This window comes from Schistocerca nitens, chromosome 3, assembly GCF_023898315.1.
Source record: "Schistocerca nitens isolate TAMUIC-IGC-003100 chromosome 3, iqSchNite1.1, whole genome shotgun sequence".
Taxonomy (NCBI): domain Eukaryota; kingdom Metazoa; phylum Arthropoda; class Insecta; order Orthoptera; family Acrididae; genus Schistocerca; species Schistocerca nitens.
This window is the reverse complement of record NC_064616.1, coordinates 552,004,130-552,031,608: the sequence shown is the minus strand read 5'-3', so window position 1 is coordinate 552,031,608 and position 27,479 is coordinate 552,004,130. Positions and strand designations below refer to the sequence as shown.

The 27,479-nt window shown below is 38.4% G+C and overlaps 1 protein-coding gene across 6 annotated transcripts in view; it reads left to right on the top strand.

The window, feature by feature from the left end:
* The window catches only part of LOC126248456 (methionine aminopeptidase 1D, mitochondrial), a 168,896-nt gene that overhangs the window by 47,617 nt on the left and 93,800 nt on the right, over positions 1-27,479 (top strand). For 5 of the 6 annotated variants that reach the window (XM_049949455.1, XM_049949453.1, XM_049949452.1 and 2 more), the window contains 2 exons: positions 10,612-10,825; positions 11,239-11,430. In XM_049949455.1, coding sequence (XP_049805412.1) covers positions 10,612-10,825; positions 11,239-11,430 — 406 coding nt within the window. The remainder of the gene's footprint in view (positions 1-10,611; positions 10,826-11,238; positions 11,431-27,479) is intronic. The other variant, XM_049949458.1, reaches the window with a different exon arrangement.

Sequence of the window (27,479 nt, the reverse complement as noted above, 5' to 3'; positions counted from 1 at the left end):
TTTAACGTTTTTCTCGCACTTAGCACAAAGGACGCTTTCACTGGATGCCATCTTTCCAAAGATGCCTTTATGTGTGTAGGAGGAGGAAGCAACTTTTCAAATGAAACTTATATTCTTTTAACAGTCAAGATAACATTCTTGAAAACACATATGTGCTCTTATAGTTTAAAATTCGTTTCTGGACCGAAGCTCTCAATAGACTATCTAAAGTTTCATCACTGAGTGAGTGTTATTACTCCCCAACAGTACACTCAAACTCTATGGAATATTTTTATTTACACAATCAGAAGCTTTTGCAATCCCATGAGCAGTTAGAGAATTCAAAGTTGACCCAGGATAAGCCCCAGATAACTAAAAAAGGCTAATGAAACTGATGTGATGTGCAGGAAGTGCCTCAGAGTTGCTCAATGACTGTTTGTCTGAATAGCTATCCACCCCACAAGTCAAGATCCCTGTGACATACACTGTTGCAACACGGTGTTATTGGTGTACTAAACTTGGTTTCCCCAAACTCAGACCCGGTTGAGATTGGCAAGAGACACTGAGGTCTTCCTGTTTATGACAGTCACATAGCGCATGCAATGTACTTGATGCTCTGGATGTGATGAGCATTACTTCCTCTGAGGATGTTATGTCTCTAGGTAGGCCTCCTCAGGGTTGACAGAAATTCTTATTATATAATGCTGAAATAGGGAAGCATGTTACATAGCTGCCTCCTGCAGAGGCAAGTTATCAACTCACATTGAAAGTAAGTAAGCAGCTCTCAGGATTCTAAAATTCTGATAAGTTACCATGCCCAACGTCTTTTCCACATAATTAGTGAGAGTAACACAACCGCAGGTAATCCTTTGCTATCTGAGGAAAGGAAGTGGGAGGAGGGGATTTCCTTCTTTAAGTTGGGAAAATGTCTTGTTTTGTTTATGAAGCAAAAATGATCATGGGGTATTACTGACACATTTCTGGTGAGGTGCTGTGATAATGCGTAATGGATGTCATAATGACATGTGTACCATGCCAAAGGAAATGCTGAATTTGGTTCCCATGTAGAGAAAGGACAGTTATAGACTTTCTTCTTGGTAGAACCAAAGTTCCAAAGGCTCCTTTCATACTACATATACCGGTTGGTTATAATTAAACTGACAGTGGTCAGAAGGCTGCAGTGCAGGCTGTATACATCATAGGGCATTGAAATGTAGTAGGTGTGTTCATTACTCAGTGTGAACCCTGGGTGTGCTGAAAATATAATAATTCCATTTTCTGTCATCAGGTGAAAATTTGCTGCTGTGTGTAAGCAGTGAAATGTTTGCTGTTATGATGTCGTATACTGTTTGTCACTTGGCGACATGTCTTCATTTCTATTGTGAATAGATTGTTGGTGTAAAGGGTTAAAAAGGTTGAAGTTGTCCATAGGAAATGCAACAGCTATTGAGGAGAAATACCATGCACTGCTGGTAAAGTTACTGTGTCAGAATGGCAACAATAGCAGCACTGCATTGCAGGAATATCACTGACAGAAACAGCTGCAAAGAGGCCCCATGCCAATAAATGGACTAAAGAATATGATCAATAAATTTGAAGGAAGGTGAATTAGGTGGTGCAGCAGGAAGAGGGAGGTGGACTGTTCCCATGACAGCTGGTGATGAAGTTGCTATAGCTATAGCCAACTGTCGAGCACATGTCTCGGTGCCTAACATTCTGCAGCCAGTGCTCGAGCTGTGTTACAGGAATTCTCTCTCCCTTGGTCAATGTTTCAAAAGATTCGGCAACAAATTCTACACTAGTATCCCTACAAGAAACAGAATGTATGCCAAATAAAGTCCCAAAATAAGCTATAACATTGTGACCTTGGTCTTCATTTTTTGACATGCATGGAGATAGATGAAGGTTAGCATGCAATGCCATATTGTTCTGATTACACTGGATATACCACAAGCAACTGTCGGCCATGCCATGTTATGGATGTTGCGTTTTGCTGAGTCGGCAGATCATACTGAACACATGTTGTAATTTGTGGCCATATCCTTATAAACATGCCAGAACCACCATTATCATGTGTTTGGTTGCTCCTCCCCTTTGCTTGCACACATATCACTTTATGACTGCTTAAGTGCCATATTTTCACCTAGTGGCAGAAAGTGGAACTATAATTTTTTTTTTTCAGATACTCCACAAGCCCGCTGATTAATGAACATGATGTTTCAGCATCCTGCAATGTATGCAGCCCATGCTGCAGCACTCGGAACACTGTCCGTTAATTACAGCTACTTTATACATGAGTTCACCAACTGTTTTCCATAAACCAATCACCCAACACCACTGCTGGATGGCCATATGGACTCACCAATATCAATTCTGTTAATGCAGGTTTGGCAGCAATATTTCATGTGGCACAATTTATTTTGGCTTCATGTAAACACTCAACTGTATTTGAGTTCTGACAGGGTTGTCTGGTTGCCACTTGCTTTTTGAAATGTTGTTAGTGTGAATGAAATGATTTTTGTGGAGTTAAGGAAATGAAGTATTGGACTGATCAGGAAGTTGTTCATTATCTTTAATTAACTGGACAAAAGCACATTTTATCTTCAGTAGAGGAATAAGATAAACAAATACTGATTTTTACTGGCAACAACAGTATATCCCATGCAGCTGGCTAATTTGTAAACTACTATATCCACTCCTTTAAGTTGCAAAGGCTCTTTTACATAATGAATGGCTGGTTGCAGATCAGTTGTTATTCTGTGAACAGGAATACATTTGTGTCCTTAGACATGCAGAAGTTTTCTGACCGGTCCATGTCTCCCATAGTGATACCTTTGCTCCTTTTTTCACTATGTATGTAATCTGGAGGGGAGTATAATTAAACAGTTTCACATGCTTTAATTGGCAAGGAGAAGACAGCAACTCCCTTCTTAAGAGTTCAGTGATTTTCACAAGGGAATCATTCTCTTTATTAAAAAATACAAAGCTACGATAACCGCATTTCACCGTGCTGATGAAATTGATACATGTGATTTATAGATTCATGTAACATATAGCTACTACTGTTTGGTACTCTTTCATTGTTACAATGTTCTTGGCATTGCTTCAGGAGCACCATCCAGCCACACCACAGGTCCAAAATATGCCCTCACTGAAATCCTGTAACTGAAAAAATTATGTTCATCAACTTGATCATGGATTGTATACAGCTCTTACTTACTGAAAACGATGCTCAAACCAACAGACAGCTATATTAAAATGCAATAGCTATGTGTTCATGATGTGACACACACACACACAAACTTTCTGAAGATTCTAATTCCCCTGCTAAGGGTTTACTGCCCTCACAGGAAGAAGAGCCTCAATAGGAAGAGCGCTAAAGGCGGGGTAAACAATATTTTTTGGTGGTGCTTATCATTCTCCCCCTGTCCCACACACTACCCACTTAACCACTTTCTGTTTACATGCATCATATGGTCACTTTTATCACCTCTGTCTGTCTTACCCCCCCCCCCCCCCCTCCCCCTCCCATGAAACAAATAAGGAAATGAAAAAGACTTTTACTAATCTCATAACACAGCTTTCCCATCCATTCTACCACTGTGCAAATTGTAAAGCACATCATGTGATATAGACTCTGCTACCATCTGTGCCCCCCTTCCAGGGTTGAGTTGTTAATATCCTATTGTTGCAGAACATTTATGCTATCGGAACATTGTGCAGAGCACAAACATGAACAGTACTGTAGATCTGTTCTGTGCTGTTGGTTCTTTTTTATGCACACCATCCTTCAAACACACTGCCCAATGGAAAGTTATCATGGACCATCTCTCCAGAGATTTTTTTCCCCGATACAGATTCATATACGAGAACGAGTAGTGCCAAAAAGTAAGCCTTCAGGTCCTCAGTAAGGCTAATGGGACAGTGTATGGCTAATTGGATGTGTTTGACTGTAGAGACAGTGCACAGGAATGAGTGAATCAAATCAACAGCATTAGGTGCCAAGTTATTGATGATTCCATGCCAAAGTCTTCATATAGTCTTAGAAGGCAGGCCGTTCCCAGAAGAAGTGAAGAATGCCATTTTGCAAGCAAGGGGAGGAGCACAGACATGTGAAGGTGTGATTACATACATGCCTTCTGCAGAGAACCATCTCTTTTAGAGTGGCAAGGTCAAAATGTCATATATCATTATGGAGAACAAGAAAAGAATTCGGCAACAGTTATTGAACTGAACTGTACATTTCTTGGAGGCCACCAGGAGGATTTCATGGAGCAATGGGAGTCTCCAGACCAGCTTAGGAAACAACGGCCAGATCATGGCAGAGTGTTTCATTCAAATCACTATCGCCACTGCCAACAACAACAGAAACAACAACTAGGATTCAGATTACTGCCACAACTAAGTGATTGCTGAGAGTAGTAGGTAGAATGTTGCTTCAGCCAATAATGAAGTTTTCAGCCATGTCTTATCCATATGAGAGCTGAAACTGACGTTGTCTGTGGTATATGACATACCCCCATGTCACACAAATATCTGTATTGGAGACAACAATCTTCCACCTACATTCACTACAGTCTCGTGTCAAATGACCTCAGTATCGACAAGTGAAAAATATGGCTGGCACAACTTGTTTAGCAGTATTTAATGGTCATCAATGTCAAAAGTCTTGGAAAAGTCTAAAAATATGACTTAAACATCCCTGTCAAGAGCTTCAGGTACCACTTTTGTGAACTCAGTAATGACTGATGATGTACTACTTCCACTTCAGAAACCGAAATGTGCTTTGTAAACAGGTTTTATTAATTCATGTAACTCATTAGTCTATCTTTTATAATAGATTCAGTAATTTTTGAGAATAGTAGTGAAACTGGCCTGAAGTTTCCAATACTTTCTGCATTGCCTTTTTTTTTTTTAGTAAGGGCACACTTATAGTTGAGTTGGTGTAAGTTGCTCCCTGCCAGTTGCAGTGGGCTGGGTGCAGCAGCTTCGCACACCCACCTTAACCAACCATGTGACGTGACTTGGTAAATGTAACAATATCTCAGTCTTGTCATAGCTTTATGGGTGCCTAGTGTTCATGCCTGCAGCCATCTGCAGTTAGCAGTTGAAAGCTGACAGCAGTGCTGTTAGCTGGCAGGATTTTCTTATGCTGACTTGTCTGTACTGCATGCGGTAGGAACTCTGGGAAAATGCCTGAATTGAAGGGCTCATTTATTATGTTAGTTAATGGGGCTTGTATGCCATCTATGCACCACTTCAGAGCATACTGGAACCCCATCTAAACCCCCGACTTCTTATTTTTTAATTTCTGTGTTGTTTTCCTGACTTTGAGCTCTGTTGTGGCAAACACCACCATTGCCATGTAGGTCACTGTGGGGCTGTGTGTGTTTTAGGAAGATTTTGCTGCAACTTCTCAATACCAGAGAAATTGCCATTCACAGAATTTGGCAATTCCTGGAGATTTTCTGTTACCTTTTCCCCATTTTTAATTTGCGTGTTATTAAACTTGTGCCTGCCTTTTCTAATTTCTTGTCTTATGACATCTCACACTACTTTGTTTTTATTTTCTGCATTAAATATTAACATGTCATTGAATGACCTTTTGGCAGCAAATAGTACCCACCCGTATCTTTTGTTATGCCTGTGGTAATATGGCTCAAATGACTCTGAGCACTATGCGACTTAACTTCTGAGGTCAACAGTTGCCTAGAACTTAGAACTAATTAAACCTAACTAACCTAAGGACATCACACACATCCATGCCTGAGGCAGGATTCGAACCTGCGACTGTAGCGGTCGCTCAGTTCCAGACTGTAGCACCTAGAACCACACGGCCACTCCGGCTGGCCTTGTGGTAATAATCAGGGAACTGTAGATTAGTGCAGTCTTTTCAAAGAACTGAAAAACTTAAGTGTTTAGGAGGACTTTCTAATACCCAGAGTTATCCTTTTATTTTCCTTAGTTGCTACTGCTGTAGAGTGGCTACTTTTGGAAATGTCTCCCCAAAAATTAATTTAAACAGCGTGGACAATGTAAAGAGCTTAGCATCCAGTTTCCCATTTACACTTCATCCCACGTTTGATTTTCCAGTGTCCTAGAAAAAAATGAATTTTATATTCTGAGAAGATCCTTTTGTAGTTCTGCAGTTTTGTGGGCTTTACCAAGCCCGTCTTTAGCTTTATTACCCACCAGCAATGACAAGAAAGGCTATGATCTCTTATAAATAATTTACAATTTTCCCTGTCAATATCTGGAAGTACATTGTCTGAGACTGATGCTGAACTTTTTGATACCTTAGTAGCAGTGTTTACCACTTATGCAAATGCCAAAATTGCTTAAAAGTCTAAAAAATTATCACTAATTTCACCCTCAACACCTGTGATAATAACCATTTCTCCACATACTGTTATAATATTTTTGAGGTCGAGACTTACTAAGATTTCAGTTAATTTGTTAAAGAAAATGTCCTCATTATCATTAAGCGAATGGTACAAATACAGAACAATTAACTTCTTATAGATGTCTAGTATCATTGGTTCAACAGCTGCCAATTTAAAATGTTTATCCACATTAATTGAGATCAGACATCTTTAGCTTTAAAATATGTGCCACCTGTGAAGTATCTATGTTTATATGACTACTTTCCAGTTCGCAATTAATTTCCTTTACTGGAGTTCTGCTGTAGCAGCTAACACATTTATAAGACAATAATCTTATTCACTGAAGTGACAAAAGTCATGATATACCTCCTAATATCATGTCGGACCACCCTGGTGTAGTGCAGCAGCACAATGTGACATGGACTCAACGAGTTGTTGAAAGTCTCCTGCAGAAATATTGAGCAATGCTGCCTCTACAGCCACCATAACTGCGAAAGTGCTGCCAGTGCAGGATTTTGTACATGAACTGACTTTCCGATTATGTCCCATAAATGTTTGATGGGATTCATTTTGGGCAATCTGAGTGAAGAACATTCTGAACAATTCGAGAGAATGATTTGGCCAAACCAGTTGCAAATACGTGTGGCCTGGTGACATGATGCATCATTGTTTGGGAACATGAAGTCCATGAATGGCTGCAAATGGTCTCCAAGTAGCTGACATAACCATTTCCAGTCATTGATCATTGATCAGTTCAATTGGACCAGAGGACCCAATCAAGTCTATGTAAACACAGACATGGATTTGTTGTTGATAAATCTGAAAGTATTACCCATACCCCACAGCCCAACACTCAAAATCCTAAACACAGCCCACATCATTATGGAGTCATCACCAGATTGCACAGTACCTTGTTGACAACTTGGGCCCATGGCTTTGTTGGGTCTGTGCAACACTCAAACCCTAGCATGAGTTCTTTTTTTTTTAAAAAAAAAAAAAAAAAAGTTCAGATGTGAGTGAAATCTTATGGGACTTAATTTCTAAGGTTATCAGTCCCTAAGCTTACACACTACTTAACCTAAATTATCCTAAGGACAAACACACACACCCATGCCAGAGGGAGGACTCGTACCTCTGCCGGGACCAGCTGCACAGTCCATGGCTGCAGCGCCTTAGACTGCTCAGCTAACCCACGCGGCAGTTCTTACCAACTGAAATCAGAACTAATGTGATCAGGCCACAATTTTCCAGTCGCCATGGGTCCAACTGAAGTTGTAACAATCCCAGGACAGGCACTGCAGGCAATGTTGTGCTGTTAGCAAATGCACTCACATTGGTCGTGTGCGCCATAAACCATTAATGCCAAATTTTGCCACACTGTCCTAATGGATACATTCATCATATGTTCCACATTGATCTCTGCGGTAGTTTCACGCAGTGATGCTTGTCTGTCAGCACTGACAATCTTACGCAGGTTCCACAGATCTGTCATTAAGTAAAGGCCATCAGTCACTGCATTGTCTGGTGAGGGGTAATGCCTGAAATGTGATATTCTTGGTACATTCTTGCACTGTGGGTTTCAGAATATTGAATTGCCTAATGATTCCCAAAATGTAATGTCCCTCGCTTCTTGCTCCAACTACCATTATACGCTCAAAGTCTGTTAATTCTGTTAAGTCCTGTTGTGCAGCATTAATCACATTGGAAACCTTTTCAAATGAATCACCTGATTACAAATGACAGTTCAGCCAGTAAACTGTCTTTTTATATCTTGTGTATGGGATACTACCACCATCTATATATGTGCATATCATTATCCCATGATTTTTGTCACTTTCATGTATGATGCAGTGCATACCACCATACTGTTCCAAGGCTGTAATTCAGCTTCAATCTAGTGTGCTGTATTTTTTAATGGAGTGCCCATTTTGATGAACAGTAGATAATTCTGAGCAAATTTCCATGGTGTCTGTGCACTCTGATGTGGAACAATCTATCTTCTGGGCACACAAAGGAGAAATCTCTAAACTGGTTGAGATATTTACAAAGGAGGGGTGCCTGTTGTAATGGTTTGTACTAAAAAAGGCCTAGTCCTTCTACCCATGACAACAGGTATTGACTGTGTGTGGTTCTACACCCACCTGCTATACTAGAGTTAACTGCATTAACCTCCTTTCTCAGTACTGTTGAGGTGCATACCGTGCCTGGTGTAGCTTCACATCCTTCTAGATCCCACCAGTACCAGTGCAGTGTGTGCCTCAGCAGCAATCTTCAGTGCCATATCCAGTTCCACAGTGACTCACTGAATAGCACTGCCGAGACAAGGCTGATCATGCTGCCGGAACAGCCCAACCCTGCTCACATTGGTGCCACCATTTAGGGAACCTGTCTTACTCAGGTCACCACTTATGTTGTATGCCCTGTCCCTCTTCAAGCAGTTCTGTGCCTCACCCACTGTCATTACTTCATCCATTGAAAAATTCTTCCACAATTCTTACAACCATTACAAACCATCTAATCCAGCTCACTCTGAAAATGGTGGTGAGCTGATACCCCTCCCCTCAATTCTCCTGTAATTGAGGTTCTACACCTCTGCTGTGACTGCTACCTAACAACAGCACCCTTTTCTTCCTAACATTTGTGCTTTACCTGTCTTTCCTATTCATGTACAGATTCTGCTGCACATTCTCCACCCCTACACCATCATGAGGCTCTTCTCCTATCAACTTTGTCAGTTGGAATCTGTTGCTAGTGGATGCAATAAAATTGTAATATCACATCCTCCTCCCACTAGACTTCCTACCAACTGCTGTTTCCAACCATCCTCCCTCAGCACTACCTTCCTTCATCCTCATTAGCTCTCTCCTAGGCTGATCCAAATGTGCCTGAAGGACACAGACCTTCCTTTCCCGTTCCTCTCTCAGTCCATTCCTGTTGCATATTTTTCAGTTCCAAGAGAGTGCCTCAGTGACCTCCTCGGAGTTTCCCCCATTACATTGCCTCAAGCTCTCTCACTGCATCCTGCTAGTTACTTTCCTATGACAACTCCCAGAGTTTGCACTCATGGTCAAATAAATATCTAAAGCAAAGAAATGAAAACTTAAATATGCAAAACAAAAAGGTTATGTCAGACATGTGTTAACAAAAATGTTAGACAGAAGTCACACATAAAAGAAATTCAAAACATGAGATAAATGTCATGCAGTGATGCTACTTCTTCACTTGAGTTACAAGAAAAAAGACACAAGTGCAGCTACTCATAGCAAAAGGAATGTATAAATATATGTGCGAATCCTCACAATTCATCACGAGCATTTATTTCAGTACGTAAACAAGTCAGAGCTAAGTAGCAACTATCACAAAATCCGTGTACAAGCAAACCCAATAACCACAAAATATACTGCAAAATGTATTAAAAATGCAAAACAGACAAAAAAGAACAACAATGCAATAAAAGTGTGCTCAAAATTTTTCTTTTGATGGGCGGTATAATCACCCTTGTCACTTGTGTATTTGTAATACAGTATTATTTGTAATTTAGATATAGCCCTTCAGTAGGAACTAATCATTAAGTTTTGGTGGACATATTTGTATCACACATTAAACTTGATGGGGAAGGCTCTGTTACACTTTGGTGTTTAATTTCTGGAGACTTGTGCATATGGGAATCGCAAATTGGCAGATGATGCCTGTGAAAGAATTGTGGAAGACCATAAATTTAATTTATTCTAATGACAGCTGCCACACCTTAGGATAGTATTTACTTCCTCCAGTGGAACAAGAGCTGAAGGAAGAACCACATAGGAAATTACTGGAATATGTAAATTTTGAACTTGTCTTCAACATCTTCAGTGTATGACCATGGAATTAGATGATCACAACATGTAATGTTGATAGACTTCCCGATACCAGCATGGAAATAATTGAGATCACTTGAATATATGCAAGCTCTAGAATCCTTGACAAACGCGTAAGAGACTTTCTTGTGTTTGTCATTGTGGACAACACCCCCAATGAGAACTGTTGTGTGCATAAAGTGTTCTGAATGTGAAATAATACCGTGAAACCTAAGTTTTGTGTAAGACTGATGTTTGTATCTATTGTGTATTGTTAGCCTTGTTAGTGTAAATTTACTATATACATATATTTATGATTATATCCGTCATAATGTGATATATCTCAAATGTTATATTGTTTTAGTTTATTTCACTGCAAGACATAAAAACCAGGATTTTACACCATGTTTAAGGTCCATCAGTGGAAAATATGATGTTGTTCGCCCATATGAGGTTACAGCAGAGAAAACAGTGCCTCCTGATATTGAAAAGCCAGAATATTTTGCATCTTCTGTGCCAGAGGTAGTTTATGCCACAGAAACAAAATCTGCTGTTGCCATAGACAAAATGAAGCTGAGCTGTCAGCTGGCTAAAAAGGTTTTAAATGCAGCTGTACCTTTACTGAAGGTAATTTCAAATTGAACTTTGCCTTGGTGTGCAGTTTTAACACTGATGTGCCAATAATTATATAACTGCTGTGTTAGCTGTTGTTGCAAGTAAGCAGTGAATGATACTGCTGTTACAATTTTTGTGTAAGCTACATGTGATTACACATAACTTTTTTAAAAGACTGGGACAGTACCTATTTCTTTTTAGGACATTTTTGGAAATATGGTTGAAGGATTAAGGTTTCATACTGTTTTTTTGTTGTTACTTACATACCTAAATCTGTGTGCTTCATCTTACAAAAGAAAAGACAGCAGGTTTCACATGTCACTTTAAAAAATTCAGAGAAAGCACAAAATGATTGTGTACAAAAAGTTGCCTTGCTTCAGATTGTTATGGTTTACTGACTGCCATAAATATAATTTTTGGTCTAGGTAGGAGTAACTACCGACTTCATTGATGGAAAGCTACATCAGATGATAATAGAAAATGGAGCGTATCCATCACCATTACGATACCATGGTTTTCCAAAGTCCATCTGTACATCTGTGAACAATGTTATCTGCCATGGTATTCCTGATCTACGGCCTCTGAGAGACGGAGATATAATTAATGTAGATGTGACGGTAATGATGTATATATTTTATTTCTTGTGGTTATATTACTTGTAATAGGAAATAAAACATGAAAACGCTTTGGACATAGTATAAAATAAATTTGAAGATTCTCTCAGACTTATTAACCACATTACCCTATAATTTTACAGCAAAAGATTACAATCACTGCATTAGCTTGCAAGTTTTTTCATTGAATTACTATGCACGACAGTGAAACATTGTGCCTACTGCCTGGAAGGGAGTGACTGAAGTCCTAGCACAGTCATCCATATTTACGTGTTCCATTGCTTCTCTGTGTCAGTCATTAATGGCTCCCTACACAGGATGCAACTGATTTGTCCCCAGTCTGTGCGAAACTGAAATGTGCCATCATTAATGGCCTATTTTTTATTAAAAGTAAAATGGACATCAACATTAAAATAGTTAATTATCAGTTAGATGTTGTGTGTACCACAACACTTGTAATGAACCAACACATATTTTAAAACCAAATGCATTTTATCTGTTCTCCTGATCTGTTAATAGACAAGTACCTGCTAAATGAAGAAAATTTTATGTTGTAAAAATGATTTATTATTTTGGTGTAATATACAGATCTCTGGGGGGCCAAAGGTGTAGTATGTGAACCTGTAGGTGCATTTCCTGCTGGTGGAAATGTACTAACAGAACACAGGAAATACTATGTATCCCTACTGAGTCCAATGTATGCATATCCACACCATGGCCCCTGGGCAACAGATGCACTCGATATACCCAACTAAGTTATGCAAGGGTGAAAAAGTGAGTTCCTGATGCTTTGAAATGGGGATCCACCAATGAAGGGAGCCAACCCTAACAGAAAGCATCAGCACTCCGGAATCATTGGGGTTGGCATTGGACTGATGATACTACCTGTGAAAATCAAATGTTCAAAAATTTAATGAAGGAATAGCCAGCGGACCTGTTTACGATGAAATGGCAGGTGTCTAAAGGACCTGATATTGGGGTCATGGAATGTTCTAACTCCCTATCAAACTGGAGCTTTAAAGAAATTACTTGATTAACTGGATAATTACCAACCGGGTTTACACCTCTTTAAGAGGTGAGATGATTAGGTGAGGGAGTGACAGAGAAGGAGCACATGATTTTTTATAGCTACCAAAAAAGTCACATTTGGTACTGGTTTTGTAGTAAATAAGAAGAAAAAACATCTTAATATGGACTTCCAGGCAAAATCACACAGATCGTGCAGATTCAGAATGTGATCATGCCCCAACTGAAGAGAAGAGTGAAGAAGAGAAGGATGCTTTTTATGATGAGGTAGATGACATACACTGAATGTCCAAGAGGAGACTGTAAGATAATTTTTGGAAAATTAATGCTAAAATCACAATGGGATCAGACTTGTACACTTTGCATCTTCAAGAAATATGGTAGTGGGCAGTAAAACTTTTAACCGCAAAGATCTACATTGATCAGCCAGAAAATTATGACCATTGACCTACTATCAATATAAATCCATCCAGCCAATAGCAGCATCACCTGGTGTGGAACGACTGTTAGTCAGACACACGCATGGTGCATTTAGTATCAGTGAGCATTCTGTCCGTGTGTAGAATGGGAAAGGTGCACAATCTACCTGATTTTGACCTAGGGCAGATTGTGATAGTCCATTGGCTTGGTGTGAGCATTTCAGAAACTGCACGACTTGTTGGATATTTGAGGAGAGCTGTAGTGAGTGTCTTCAACAAGATGAAATCATGTCAAGACGTTGAGGGGTTGGGCTCTCACCCCTCACTACAGATATCAGATGTCATAGACTGCACAGACTACTAGAACAGGACAGGCAGCGAATTGCGTCAGAATTAACATTAGACTTTAATGCTAGGTGGAGTACAAATGTGTCCGAACACACAGTGCACTGAACACTCCTAACAATGGCTCATGGCAGCTGACAACCCATGCATGCACCAATGTTAATACTATGACATCAGCAACTATGACTGGAATGGACATGTGAAAAGAATTTGGGATTGATACATGTCGCCTCTTTATAGACTTCACATCAGCCTACAGCACTATTGACAGAAGGGAGCAGTATATAGCAGTGGATTAAATACAGAAATACAGAATATTTTATCAAGTGCTATCACCAAATGGCACAAGACAGAGCGATGCATTATCCTGCTTCTGCTTAATACAGCCTTCAAAAAGCTTATAAGAAATCTAGGAATCAACACAAGGGGGACTGTCCTATACAGACTGTACAAATATATGCAGATGATATAGTTGCTGTAACACTGAGAGCAATGAAAGAAACCTTTACAAGTTTTGAAAGAGATGCTAAAGTTGAACCTACAGAGAAATGTGGACAAAACTAACTAAGTACTCTCACGTTCAGGGGGGGAAAAAAAGAAAAAAAAAAAAACAGAACACCTTTAACGACTAGAGATAGGATGTTCATATTCACAGGACTTGTGTATTAGTATGTTCTGTAGAAATGATCAGCATTTGAACCTTGTCAGTCAGTCCACGGGTTCAGAGTCAACATTGATATCGTGGTGCAACACAAACTACTGGTAAAATGTACCTTCAGCTCTTGTTGTTGCTATGAACTGAAGGTAATGGACCAAAGTGACTTGAGCAGACATGCAGGATGCCTCACAGACATATGCGCAAACTGTACCATCAAATCAGTGATTTTGAAAGAGGGCACATTATTGGCATGAGAGAATGTGATTCATCCTTCCGGGAAATTGCTGCTCGTGTGGGGCCAAGTGTTTTGGCAGTGCAATGGGTGTGTGCAGAATGGTTCACAGAAGGGCCATACAACATGACAACATTGGTCAGGTCACATCACCCAGACCACCCCCCAAGAAGATCGACACCTCATCCGATTGGCATTGAAGGACAGATCTGCATCCTTTAAGGCTCTGGCACAACAGTGGAACAGTGTGACACATTGTACACTATCAGGGATGACAGTCTGTCACCGTTTATTATGGCATGGGTTGCGTGTGCATCTTCATTTCTCTGCCTACCTTTGATGAATGCGTAGAAACATGCTAGATGACGGTGGTGTATGGAACAACATCCCTGGGGACAGGAATGGCATCATATAGTGTTTTTGGATGAATCCAGGTTCTGTTTGTCTGGAAATGATGGCCGCATTTTGATTTGCTGCAGACAGGGGGAGTGGCATCATAGTGGCTACGTTCATACGAGACTACAACACCAACTCGATGCCTTATGGTGTGGGATGCTATTGGGCACAACCACAAATCACATTTGGTGTGTGCTGAGGGCACTGTGAGCAGTGTTACCTATATGAGTCACATCCTGTGACACCTAAGTAAGTCACATTGTGTGATCTGTAGTCATACCCTTTCTGCACAACACCCCAGACATCATTTTTCAGCGAGACAATGCACAACCACATGTTGCTGCATTAACACATGCATTCTTGCTGTCACAGCATGTCAGTCTTTTGTCTTGGCCCGCCAGATCATCAGACTTGTTGCCAATTGAAAATGTGTAGTATATGGTGAAATGACAGGTGAAGCACTGTGACACAATGCCAACCACCACAGATGAACTTTGGAATCAATGTAATGTAGCATCAATGGCTATAACATGGGACGCCATTGCACCTTGTATGTGTGGATGCCATTATGCATAGAACAAGTTATTAGGGCTCATGGTGTGCCTCCAAGATGACAGGATACATGCTGAACCGAGTTGACTGAAATGCTAGCCGTTTCTGCAGAACATAACATATCCTGTGAATATGAACATCCCATCTCTATTCGTTGAAGGTGATGTGCTTTTTTTTCTGAGTGTGAGTGTATATGCCTGTAACTAAGAAAAATTATCGACATGAGACCCCAACCTAAGTTTCATGTCGTGTGTTGTTTCACATACCTTGCATCAGAAGTAAACTGTAAGAACAATATCAACTCTGAAATAGAAAAATGAATATTGACCACCAACAAATGCCACCATGGCCTCAGAAAACATCTGAAATCTAAGTTGCTGTTCAGGAAAACTAAGTTATGACATATAAAGTTTTAATAAGGCAGGAGCTATCATAAAGTGCTGAAACATGGACATTAACAAAATTTGATGAAAAGTAACTGGGAATATTTGAAAGAAAGATTGTGAGACAAATTCTTGGGCTATTGGAAGATAATGGTGCCTGGAGGAGAAGATTCAACTATGAATTATATAATCTGCATAATGAACTGTACATTGTCAGCTAGATGCACTGAGAGCAAATGACAAAGTGGTAAAGGAGATAGTTAGTGCAGTGCCTGAAGGAACCAGGAGAGGTGGAAGATTAAAGCTAAGGTGAAGGGAAGGTGTCAGAAAGGACATAAAGAGAATTGGAATTCAGAGTTGGAATAATCTGGCACTAAACAGGGAAGGACAGAATAATCTTCTCCAGAAGGCTAAGGCTCACAAGAGGCTTTGTGCCAATACTGTACAATGAGAACTGCTGCAGAAAGGTTTCCAGAGTACCAAATATACATGAGGAATCGTACATTGCAGGCTTTTACAGATGATATTTGTTGCCTTTCTTTTGTTTTATGGACATTAGGCTGTGACCCAAAGCATTTATTTCTACCTAACACTTTGCCCTCCAATGCTGAAGACACCATCAGAGGCTATAAATACTCAGCAGTACAAACTTAAGCAAGCTCAACAAAGCAAACTGTTTATACATATCCACACAACAATTGCTTTATGACATTATCAGACTGCTGCCTAAGTTCACAGAGTCATCAGTGTGTGCTACGGAGCTCATAGTGTGGAAGAGTTGGCGCCATTTACGTTATTTGTATCTACATGACTAATCTGCAATTCATACTTAAATGGCTATCAGAGGGTTCATGAAACAACTTTCCCTCTATTTCTCTATTGTCCCACTCTCGAACAGCGCATGGGAAAAATGAACAGTTATATCTTTCCGTGTAAGCTGTAATTTCTCTTATTTTATTACTATGATCATTTGTCTCTATGTAGGTTGACATAAAAAAAAAATACTTTCACATTCAGTGGAGAAAGTTGGAGATGTAAATTTTACGAAAAGATCTAGCTACCATGAAAGATGCCTTTGTTTAATGATTCGTACCTCAACTCTCATGTCATATCCATGATATTCTCTCGCCTGTTTTGCAATAATACAGAATGAGCTTCCCTAGTTTGAACTTATTCAGTGTCCTACATCAGTCCTATCTGATGCAGATCCCAGACAGCACAACAATACTCCAGAAGTGGACGGACAAGCATAATGTAGGTGATTGTTTAGTAGACCTGTTGGATCTTCTAAGAGTTCTGCCAATAAAATGCTGTCTTTGGTTTGTGTCCCCCACTACATTATCTATGTGATCATTCCAATTTAAGTTCTTTGTAACTGTAATTCCTAGATATTTAGTAGAACTGATGGCCTTCAGATTTGTGTGATTTATTGTGTAACTGAAATTTAATGGATTTCTTTTAGTACTTATGACCTCGTGCTTTTCATTATTTAGCATCAATTGCCACTTTTCACACTATACAGATATCTTGTTTAAATCATTTTGCAATCGAGTTTGATCATCTGATGACTTTACTTGATTGTAACTGATAGCATCATCTGCAAAAAATCTAAAATGGCTGCTCAGATTGTCTCACAAATCATTTGTGTAGATTAGAAACAGCAGAGAACCCATAGCACTTTCTTGGGGAATGCCATATATTGCTCCTGTTTTATTCACTTTCCGTCAGTTACTATGTACTGTGAACTTTCTGACAGGAAACCACAAATCCAGTCACACAACTGAGACAATACTCCATAGGTACTCAATTTGAATAGAAATCACTTGTGAGGAATGGTATCAAAAGCCTTTTGAAAATCTGAAAATACAGAATCAATTTGATATCCTCCATTGATAGCAATTATTACTTCATGGGAAGAAATAGCTAGTTGCATTCCAAAGTCCTACTGCAATCTGATTTCAGTGATGTGGGTGTGTAATTCATCAGATTACTCCTGCTTCCTTTCTTGAGGATTGGTATGGTGTATGCAACTTTACATTCCGTAGGTACAGATCTTCCATAGAGTGAGTGGTTGTATGTGCTTGTTATGTATGGAGCTAATATCAGCATACTCTGAAAGGAATGTAATTGGTATATATTGTGAACCAGAGGACTCACCTTTGTTAAGGGATTTAAGCTGCTTTGCTATGCCAAGGATATCTACTTCTGTGTTACTCATGTTTGCAGCGATGCTTGATTCAAATTCAGGAATATTCACTTCATTGCCTTTCGTGAAGGAATTTCAAAAAACTGTGTATAGTAACTTCACTTTAGTGGCACTGTAATCAATAACATTTCCATCGCTATCAGGCAGGGAAGGTATTGATTGCATCCTTCCGCTCGCATACTTCACGTATGACTAGAATCTCTTTGGATTTTCTGTCACATTTAGAGACAGAGTTTCATTCTGGAAACTATTAAAAGCATCTTACATTAAAGTTAGCACTAAATTTGGCAGGCTTATTTTTTGTTTCTTCTGCAGCAGTGTTCTGATCTGTTGTGTACCACTTGGGGTCAATTCCATCTTTTATTAATTTATTTGGTATAAATCTCTCAGTTGCTGTCGAAACTATCTTTTTTTATTTTAAGCCACATGTGGTTTGTGCTTACATAGTTCAAACAGAATGGAAGCTGTCTCATAGGAAGGCATTAAGTGGTTGTTAATGCTTGTTTTTATAGTTCCCACATACATTTGATCACATGTGAGAGGGATTTTATATACTCCTGCTGTGGCAAAAGTTGGGTGTAGGTCCTTTGCATTGATCAAATATTCATGCTCCTTCGTTTTGAGGAATACAAGCATACATTTCTTTGTCACTCTCAGTTTAGCGTTTTTGTATCATGAGATTTTTTGCATTTGGGAGAAGACACCAAGTGAAATTTCTACCCATGCCTATATGCAAAATTCTGTATTGAGCATAACTTCATGGTTAAAGTTTACTACAAAATTAACAAACTTGAATACTACCCCACTGAAAATGTTCTCAGTTGTAGAGCTGCTGATCAGTGGTGAGCTGTTCCAAATGAATGTGCTGCATGAGGTAACTTTGAAGAGGTACTTGAACTACCTAAGTTTCACTAAGTACTATGCCATCACACAGATGCAGCTTCTTCTACAGAAAAAAACTGACCTGCCGACTGTGCATCTACTTTACTGTGTATCAGAAGCACAGGGGAGCAGTGTCAGTGGAGTGCCAGAGACTCTAAACTTGACCTTCTTACTGATGCCGATGCTGAAGAGTTGTCTCAAGTTGACAGTGAATCTTCATGTTACATGTTTCTCTTTTGGGAAGCCCTCAAGGTTAAAATAGGTGCAGAAGTGGCAGGGGGGAGGGAGGGGGGCTTATTAAGCACTGGCAGTTCAAATGTATGATGAATAATGGCTCTGTCAAGGGAAATTGTGTGAAACAATGTGAAGACGAACAGGGCCACATTGGGGGCTTGCAGGAAGCTGGATGGACCTATCGATGCACTGCTACACATGTTGGGCAACCAGCAATGGTGACCAAACATCATACCAGGATGAAATTCTAGGACATGTGCACCTGTTGTGTTCAGGGACCACCAGGACCCATTTGCTTGCATCATGATTAAGAAAACATTTACCTCTGGCCAGGCTGCCACTGACAACATCAAGCATGGTTACACTGGTGTTATGAAAGGGTTGACTGGAAAGGGGAATGACGCTCTGTTGTCTCCAGTGATGAGGGTAGGCTCTGCCTGTATGAAAGTGATGGATGTAAAAGCATTTGGCATAGACCTGGTGAGCTGACTATTTGAGACTGCATTCACTCACAACACACAGGTCCCATCACAGACTTCATGGTGTGGGAGGGTCATCAGTTACAACTCATGGTCACATTTGGTGTTTCTGCAGGGTAAAGTAAACACTGCCCGCTACATTGCACAGGCTATTATCCTTGTGCTGCTGCCATTTCTTTTACAGAAAGATTATGTGCTTTTTTAGCAGGTCAATGCACATCCACGTAAGGCTGCTGCCAACACAAAGTGCTCTTTGTGATGTACAACAATTGCTTTGTTCAACAAAATCACCAGATCTCTTGACAGTTGAACATATATGGGACATGATGAATTGGGAACTTATTAATCCTCCATGACCTCCAAAAGCCATTTCTGAATAGCAAAAAAAGGTGTAATATGCTTGAGATGATATATTTTAACACCTTTATGATCAGTTGCATGCAAGAATATACATACACCTCTGTGGCGAACAGAGAGCGGTGTGCAGTGTATTGATATGACTATTTGGGCACCCTTTACTGTGGCATGTGTGTTTCATTTGGTCTGAATTTGCTATCATATACCCCTACAATGATGAACTACCCGTCACCTCACTTATTAATAAAATAACCTTGTCCTTGACAGTGTTGCATTTTTTTCAAGCAGTGTAAACTTACTAGACCTGACCACATGTTCACAGCTGATAAAAATAGTTTGCTATCAACAATAAACTGTACAAAAATTCACAAAAGTACCAGAGTTTGAACTTCTGGAAAGCCATGCATCATGGTTCCAAAGATTAGGGAAGAGCAGAAATTTATAGTAATGTTACATTCACAATGAAATTTAGCACTTACCATAAAGATAAACTAAACTAGGTTAGAAAAGGGTTATTCATAGCAGTAGAGAAGGTTAATACATAAACTAATAAAAAAGTGTAGTTTGGACTGAAATGTTTTGGGGAAACATGAATGTAGGCTTTCTTGGCAAATTTAGATTAGATTAGATTAATACTTGTTCCATAGATCATGAATACGACACTTCGTAATGATGTGGAACATGTCAGGTTAATAAAAGATGTCTGTACAAGATATTACATTACACAAAATATTGCATGACACTAATGTTTAAGTTGTTTTTTTCCCCTTAATTTATATCTAAAAATTCAGCCAATGAGTAGAAGGAGTTGTCATCTAGAAATTCTTTTAATTTATTTTTAAATGTTGGTTGGCTATCTGTCAGGCTTTTGATGCTGTTTGGTAGGTGACCAAAGACTTTTGTGGCAGCATAATTTACCCCTTTCTGTGCCAAAGTCAGATTTAACCCTGCATAGTGAAGGTCATCCTTTCTCCTGGTGTTATAGCTATGCACACTGCTATTACTTTTGAACTGGGTTGGATTATTAACAACAAATTTCATAAGTGAATATATATACTGTGAGGTTACTGTGAGGATCCCTAGATCCTTAAATAGATGTCTGCAGGATGACCGTGGGTGGGCTTCAGCAATTATTCTGATTACACGTTTTTGAGCAATGAATACTTTTCTACTCAACGATGAATTACCCCAGAATATGATGCCATACGAAAGCAGTGAATGAAAGTAGGCATAGTAAGCTAATTTACTGAGATTCTTATCACCAAAATTTGCAATAACCCTAATAGCATACGTAGCTGAACTCAGACGTTTCAGCAGACCATCAATGTGTTGCTTCCAGTTTAGCCTCTCATCAATGGACACACCTAAAAATTTTGAAAATTCTACCATAGCTACAGACTTCTGTTCAAAATCTATATTTATTGCTGGAGTTGTGCCATTTACTGTACGGAACTGTATATACTGTGTTTTATCAAAATTTAAAGAGAGTCCGTTTGCTGAGAACCACTTAATAATTTTGTGAAAAACATCATTTACAATTACATCACTTAGTTCTTGGTTTTTGGGTGTTATTACTATACTTGTATCATCAGCAAAAAGAACTAACTTTGCATCTTCATCAATGTAGATTGGTAAGTCATTGATGTATATCAAGAACAGTAAAGGACCTAAGACCAAACCCTGTGGGACCCCGTACTTGATAGCCCCCCAGTTTGAGGAATCAGCTGTTGTTTTGACATTACATGAACCACTTATTTCAACTTTCTGCATTCTTCCAGTTAAGTATGAATTAAACCATTTGTGCACTGCCCCCCTCAAACCATAATGATTTAGCTTATCTAAAAGAATTCCATGATTTACACAATCAAAGGCCTTTGAGAGATCACAAAAAATACCAAGGGGTGATGTCCGGTTATTCAGAGCACTTAATATTTGATCAGTGAAAGCATATATAGCATTTTCTGTTGAAAAGCCTTTCTGAAAACCAAACTGACATTTTGTTAGTACTTTATTTTTACAAATATGGGAGGCCACTCTTGAATACATTACTTTCTCAAAAATTTTTGATAGAGGTGTCAGAAGAGAGATTGGGCAATAGTTGTTGACATCCGACGTATCCCCCTTTTTATGCAATGGTTTTACAATGGCATATTTCAGTCTATCGGAGAAAACACCCTGCTCCAAAGAGCTATTAAATACGTGGCTGAGAATCCTACTTATCTGTGGGGAACAAGCTTTAAGTACCTTGCTTTTACTTTTCAGTGAGTTTATTATTCTACTGATTTCAGAGGGAGAGGTTGTTGGAAATACAGTTGTTTCAAAGTGCACAGGTATGGCCTCTTCTATTTGTAGCCTTGCCTCTTCTAGTGAAGATCTAGATCCTATTTTCTCCACAACATTTAAAAAATGATTATTGAAAATATTTTCAATTTCTGATTGTTTGTTAGTACACTTGTCATTAAGTTTTATGGCACTAAAGTCTTCCTGTGCTCTTGGTTGCCCTGTTTCCCTTTCAATAATATTCCAAATTGCTTTAATTTTATTATCAGAGTTACTGATCTCAGACATAATACACATGCTTCTGGACTTTTTAATAACTTTTCTTAGTACCGCACAATAGTTTTTATAATATTGAACAATTTCGGGGTCAGTACTCCCTCTTGCTGTTAGATACAGTTCCCTTTTACGGTTGCAAGATATTCTTATTCCTTTAGTTAGCCAAGGTTTTTTATATGTTTTCTTGGAATTATGTTTAACTATTTTCTTGGGAAAGCAATTTTCGAATATCCTTAAAAATGTATCGTGAAATAAGTTATATTTCAAGCTTGCATCGGGTTCCTTATACACTTCATCCCAGTCTAGCTGCTGTAGGCTTTCCCTAAAGTTTGCAATATTTATATTGTTAATTGAACGCACTGCTTTGAAATTCTGATTTGATATACTGCATGGAGCTATGTCATGTACTGTAACTAGCTGTGCACCATGATCTGAAAGACCATTCTCAACAGGATAAGCATTTATGTCCTTAAACTTATCTTGGTCTATAAAAAAGTTATCTATCAATGTCCTGCTACTCTTTTTCATCCGAGTAGGAAAATCAATGACAGAGCTCAAATTGAAAGAACTGAGTAATACTACAAGGTCATTCTTCCTATTACACTCTTTCAGGGAATCAACATTGAAATCCCCACAAATGATAATTTGCTTCCCCCTGTCTGACAGATAGCACAACAAAGCAACCAAGTTTTCTAGAAATAGCTGGAAATTCCCTGAGGGGGACCTATACACTGTTACAATTATGAAAGTGCCATCATTTAGTTTTAGTTCAGTGGCACATGCTTCCATATGTTGCTGTAAACAAAATTTTTTAGTTTCTAAATTTTTTACACTGTGGAAGCTTTTGACATATATGGCAACTCCTCCTCTCATCATATTATCTCTACTTACATGTGCAGCTAATTTGTACCCATTGATGCTAACCTTTTGCATATCAGTGACAATGTGATGCTCAGACAGGCATAGTACGTCTATTATATTCTTAGTTTCTATATCTTCTAAACAAAGCAGAAGCTCATCAGTTTTATTCTTCAATCCCCCAATATTTTGATGAAATATACTAACATTATTTTTCACTTTACTTTTGTGAGTATCTTGAACTTTTTTAACATCTTTAGTACTTGCCTGGCTGAGTTTCCCACTGGACACTGACCTTACACTAAAAAAGAGTTTCCACCATGAGATGTAGTTCCTCCCCCCTTTAAATTTCCTGATTTAATTGATGAATTCTTCTTGGGGTATCAGCCTGATAAACTGATCAGTGTTGAGTGATGTTTCGCTAAGTTTATGAGAGTAAGATGAAAAGTTTCAAATTTGATAGTGTTTTATAAGTAAAAAATTGCACTTATTTTTTATTATGGTGCTCTTTAACATTGATGCACTGTGACCAATGTTTCTCCCATTAGTACATTCCATCCCTGAAAGGCAGATTCTGGAAAGATTGTAGAATACTTGGTTATGGCTGCCATGACCTCTTCGTTGGACTGGCACAAATTTATGTCTGATATTAAAAACAGTTGCAGACTGCACAGTGTTCTTTCTTTACTCAAGAATGACATGTTTCACCCAGGTAGGACATCATCAGGTTTTCTAGAAATATAAAGGGGGGATGACATTACAATTAACCCAACGTGGTTGTATCCTAGACTTCTACAACAGCAAAGTGAGAATGAGAAAACAGGCCAAATGATATGGCATAGCAATATAAGTATGATAACTCACATAAAAAAATTTAAAGTTACAACCAAGAGGCATACATCAATTATATATACGAAACCAAACTGAATAAACTGAAGAACAGACCATAAAAACAGACTGAAGAAAAATGCCGTATAAGATCAAAAGCTGTGTGTACAGGCATCAACAGAAATGCTCATATGTGCAAGCACAGTACAATAAAAGTAAAATTTGTAAAAACAGTAATAAATGAAAAGACTGACAATAATTATAAAGCTAAAATCAAACAATGAAAATAGTAATAAGGTACAATAAAATATATATATCATAAATGACAGTGATCTTGGTTTTAAAGAATGGGAGGATATATTATTTAAAAATGGGGGGATATATTCTTTAAAAATGGGGAACAGGGAATCATAGAAGACTTGATTTCTCTTGTCAACTGATCACCGAGCAACATGTCCTTCTTGAGGTACAAATGTTAACAATTGGAATCTCTTCAAAAAGGTTGAGTCTCTTCCCTTTGGGAGCATGATATAAAACCATTGCTTTCCTGTACATGGTTTGTGGCCACTGGATTTGAGATGTTCTGCAAAGGCGGAATTAGGTTTAACCTGCCCCTTTGTGATGAGGAGATGTTCCTGTCCAGTGTAAACTGCTTGACATTCACAGCACTCAAGTTTATATACACCAGAGGCAGCTTATTAATCCTTCCAGGGATGCCCATTATGAATATATTGATACTGGATTTTGTTACAGCTGGTATATACTATTCTTACATTTTGACCCAAAAAAAGTTTAGCTAGACCATAAGACTCGTTACCTAAAAAATGGAAACTTGGCAAATTTGCAGTTCTGAGGTACCAGGCTAAGAGTAGTTCATCGGTCACATGGTGGTGTTTTTTGCGTATATAAATTCTCAGTGGTGGAGGGGCTGTGGCCATTATTAAAAGTGACAGATTTAAGGTTTTCCAATTCTTTTGTAATGGATTCTACACTAAGAGGAATTTTAGGGTAAAATAACTTGTCTTGTACTTATGAGAATGACATGACATGGCATGTATAACTGTGTTACTTGTAGAAGCCTTACAGTAAATGAAAATTACCCATGGCCAACAATCCTGGGTTTTATGGTAGGCATTTTGCTGATATACTTGTGAATTACTTGGAATGTAATTTTTTTTCCCTGGCCTTCACTACTTCAAATAAAATTCACTTTTATAGGTGCTTTGTGGATGATGTAATAATTGTTTTTGACAGTGAAGAATCTAACAACAAGCTTCTGATAGAAAAATTTAACAGCCTGCGTAGTGAAATGAACTTTGAACATGAAGTTATTAATAATATAGGTATTCACAACTTCCTCACAATCTGCAACTTTGCTTGCTAGTAATGTCATCATATTTGACATTTACTGTAAGCCTTCTGTAGCCAAGTGAGCTACATTTGCAATGTCATGTCATCCTTATAAATACAAGGTGAGTTACTTTAGATCTATGATATACTGTATCACTGTCCTCTTAGTGCAGAATCCATTACAATGGAATTGTAAAACCTTAAATATGTCACTTTAAAAATTGCTGCAGCCTCTCTGTCATTGAAAAGTTATGTCAGCAAAAAACATCATCAGGTGACCGAGTAACTACTCTTAGCCTAGTACCTCATAAATGTAAATTTACCAAACTTCGATTTTTAGGTTATGTGTCTTATGGTTTACCTGTCTGAAGTCTTGAAGGTGTGCATCTTCCACAGTAACAACTCAGTTTTTTAAGAGTTGCATTCTCTTTCAGTCAGTCCACACATTGCTGAAAAATTAATTTCTGCATTTTCTTTTGGCCAGCATCCAACAAATACATTGCACATCATGCAGAAAGCACTACAACAGTCCTTCTAATAAGCTAAAGCATCAACTATTACAGGTGCTTATAGTCACCAATGCTGTAAAATAATTTTTCCTTTTTGTTAGTATTTTCATATGTGGTTGCTTTCTTGGGACCTCTTTCCTCATGAATCATCTTTAAGAGAATTTGGACACATTTTAACTCTGCTACCCATAATTTATCTTAACTGTTGGAAATGAAAGAGCTGACTGCTTGTAAGCAGTCATGAACTTATATGAAAACCCTTTGATGATAAATAAAACAAAACAAAACAAACAATTTTATGAAACCATTGTACTCCATCATCTATTGGATTGAAATACATGTAAAATGACAATTTTAAAAAGTCATATAAACAAAACTATACCACAGATCAAGCTGACAGTCATTGTGCATCATATACCAATATAAGAAATCAAATGTCACCAATTCTGTACTAGGCTGAGAAATTTTCACCTTGTTGGTGTATTGAAGGCTCTCTGAAAGACAAGCAGGTTTTGTGGTAAAAGTGCTGGAAAGAAAAAAAAAAGAACCAGTAGAGTTGAAACAGTGACCTGAATTCCATTTATACCACATTCTTGATCTTATTTTGAGTTCAAACATAATGACTTTTATGGATTCATGAACTCTTATACCAATGGATCACACAAAAACAAAATAACGTTCTCCACAAAAGAAATCTTAAGTGTCATGTATAGAGCTCATCTGATGAAGCAGTGTTTCTGGACTTTCAAAAGCTTTCAGTTTTGTTCAGCACTGATACATACTGAAAACGAACATATATGTACAGGATATGTAATTCGATTTACAACTGGATAAATCTTTTCTTGAGCTGTAGAAAGCAGTGGATAGAGGATCATAATGACACAGAAAAATAACTTTGTGTGTGCCCCAAGAAGTTCATTTCATGTATTAAATGTTAGTGAATAGTATTTTTTACAATAACTGACTTTTAACAGGTAATAGTACAATAACTGACTGTTAACAGGTAACAGGATTGTGAAAGTATCACCACATGAAAATTGTGATACTATTCATTTACACTGTCACTACTTACGAGTCTGGTGTTAACACTGACAACTAGCTCTTAATGTAGTGAACTTTAAAGCTATAAACTTCAATAAATATAAAAATGTAGTAACCTGTGATTATGCAATTAATTTGTCATCTCATAAAAGGATCTGGGAGTAAAAGTGTGTGGTGATAGAAGTGAAACAATCACACAGGCTCAGTTGTGGGTAAAACAAAATAGAAAAAAGTTGTTAATTTGTAGGGTATTGGTAAACTGTAGTTTGCCCATGAAAGAAATTGTTTAAAAGACTTGTGTACAGCTTCTTGAAATTCAAGTACATCAGAACCATATCATGTCAGATTAACAGAAAGCATATACAGAAATAAGGTGAGAAAGCCACACAAGTGTTTGTACGACTTGACTCTGAGGGTTCTGTACAAACTTAATTTTTTATATAGATGTAATTCTGTCTAATCTAATCTGTAGATTTTAATGAGCAAGTTTGTGAGTATCAAAATATATGACATAAACAGCCCTCTTGATTGTGCTAACTGAGAAGCTTAAACTTTTTACCCCACTAAGGAACGATAAACCTTAGTATGTAACATAAATCTCAACTTAACACCTGTACCTGTTCCTGAGCAAAAGGGGTTTTCACAGATGGACAGACAGATGTCTAGCAAAGTGATCCTATAAAGGTTCCTGTTGTGACAGTGCCACGACATGTAACAGTGCCCGCATGATCCACCACATAA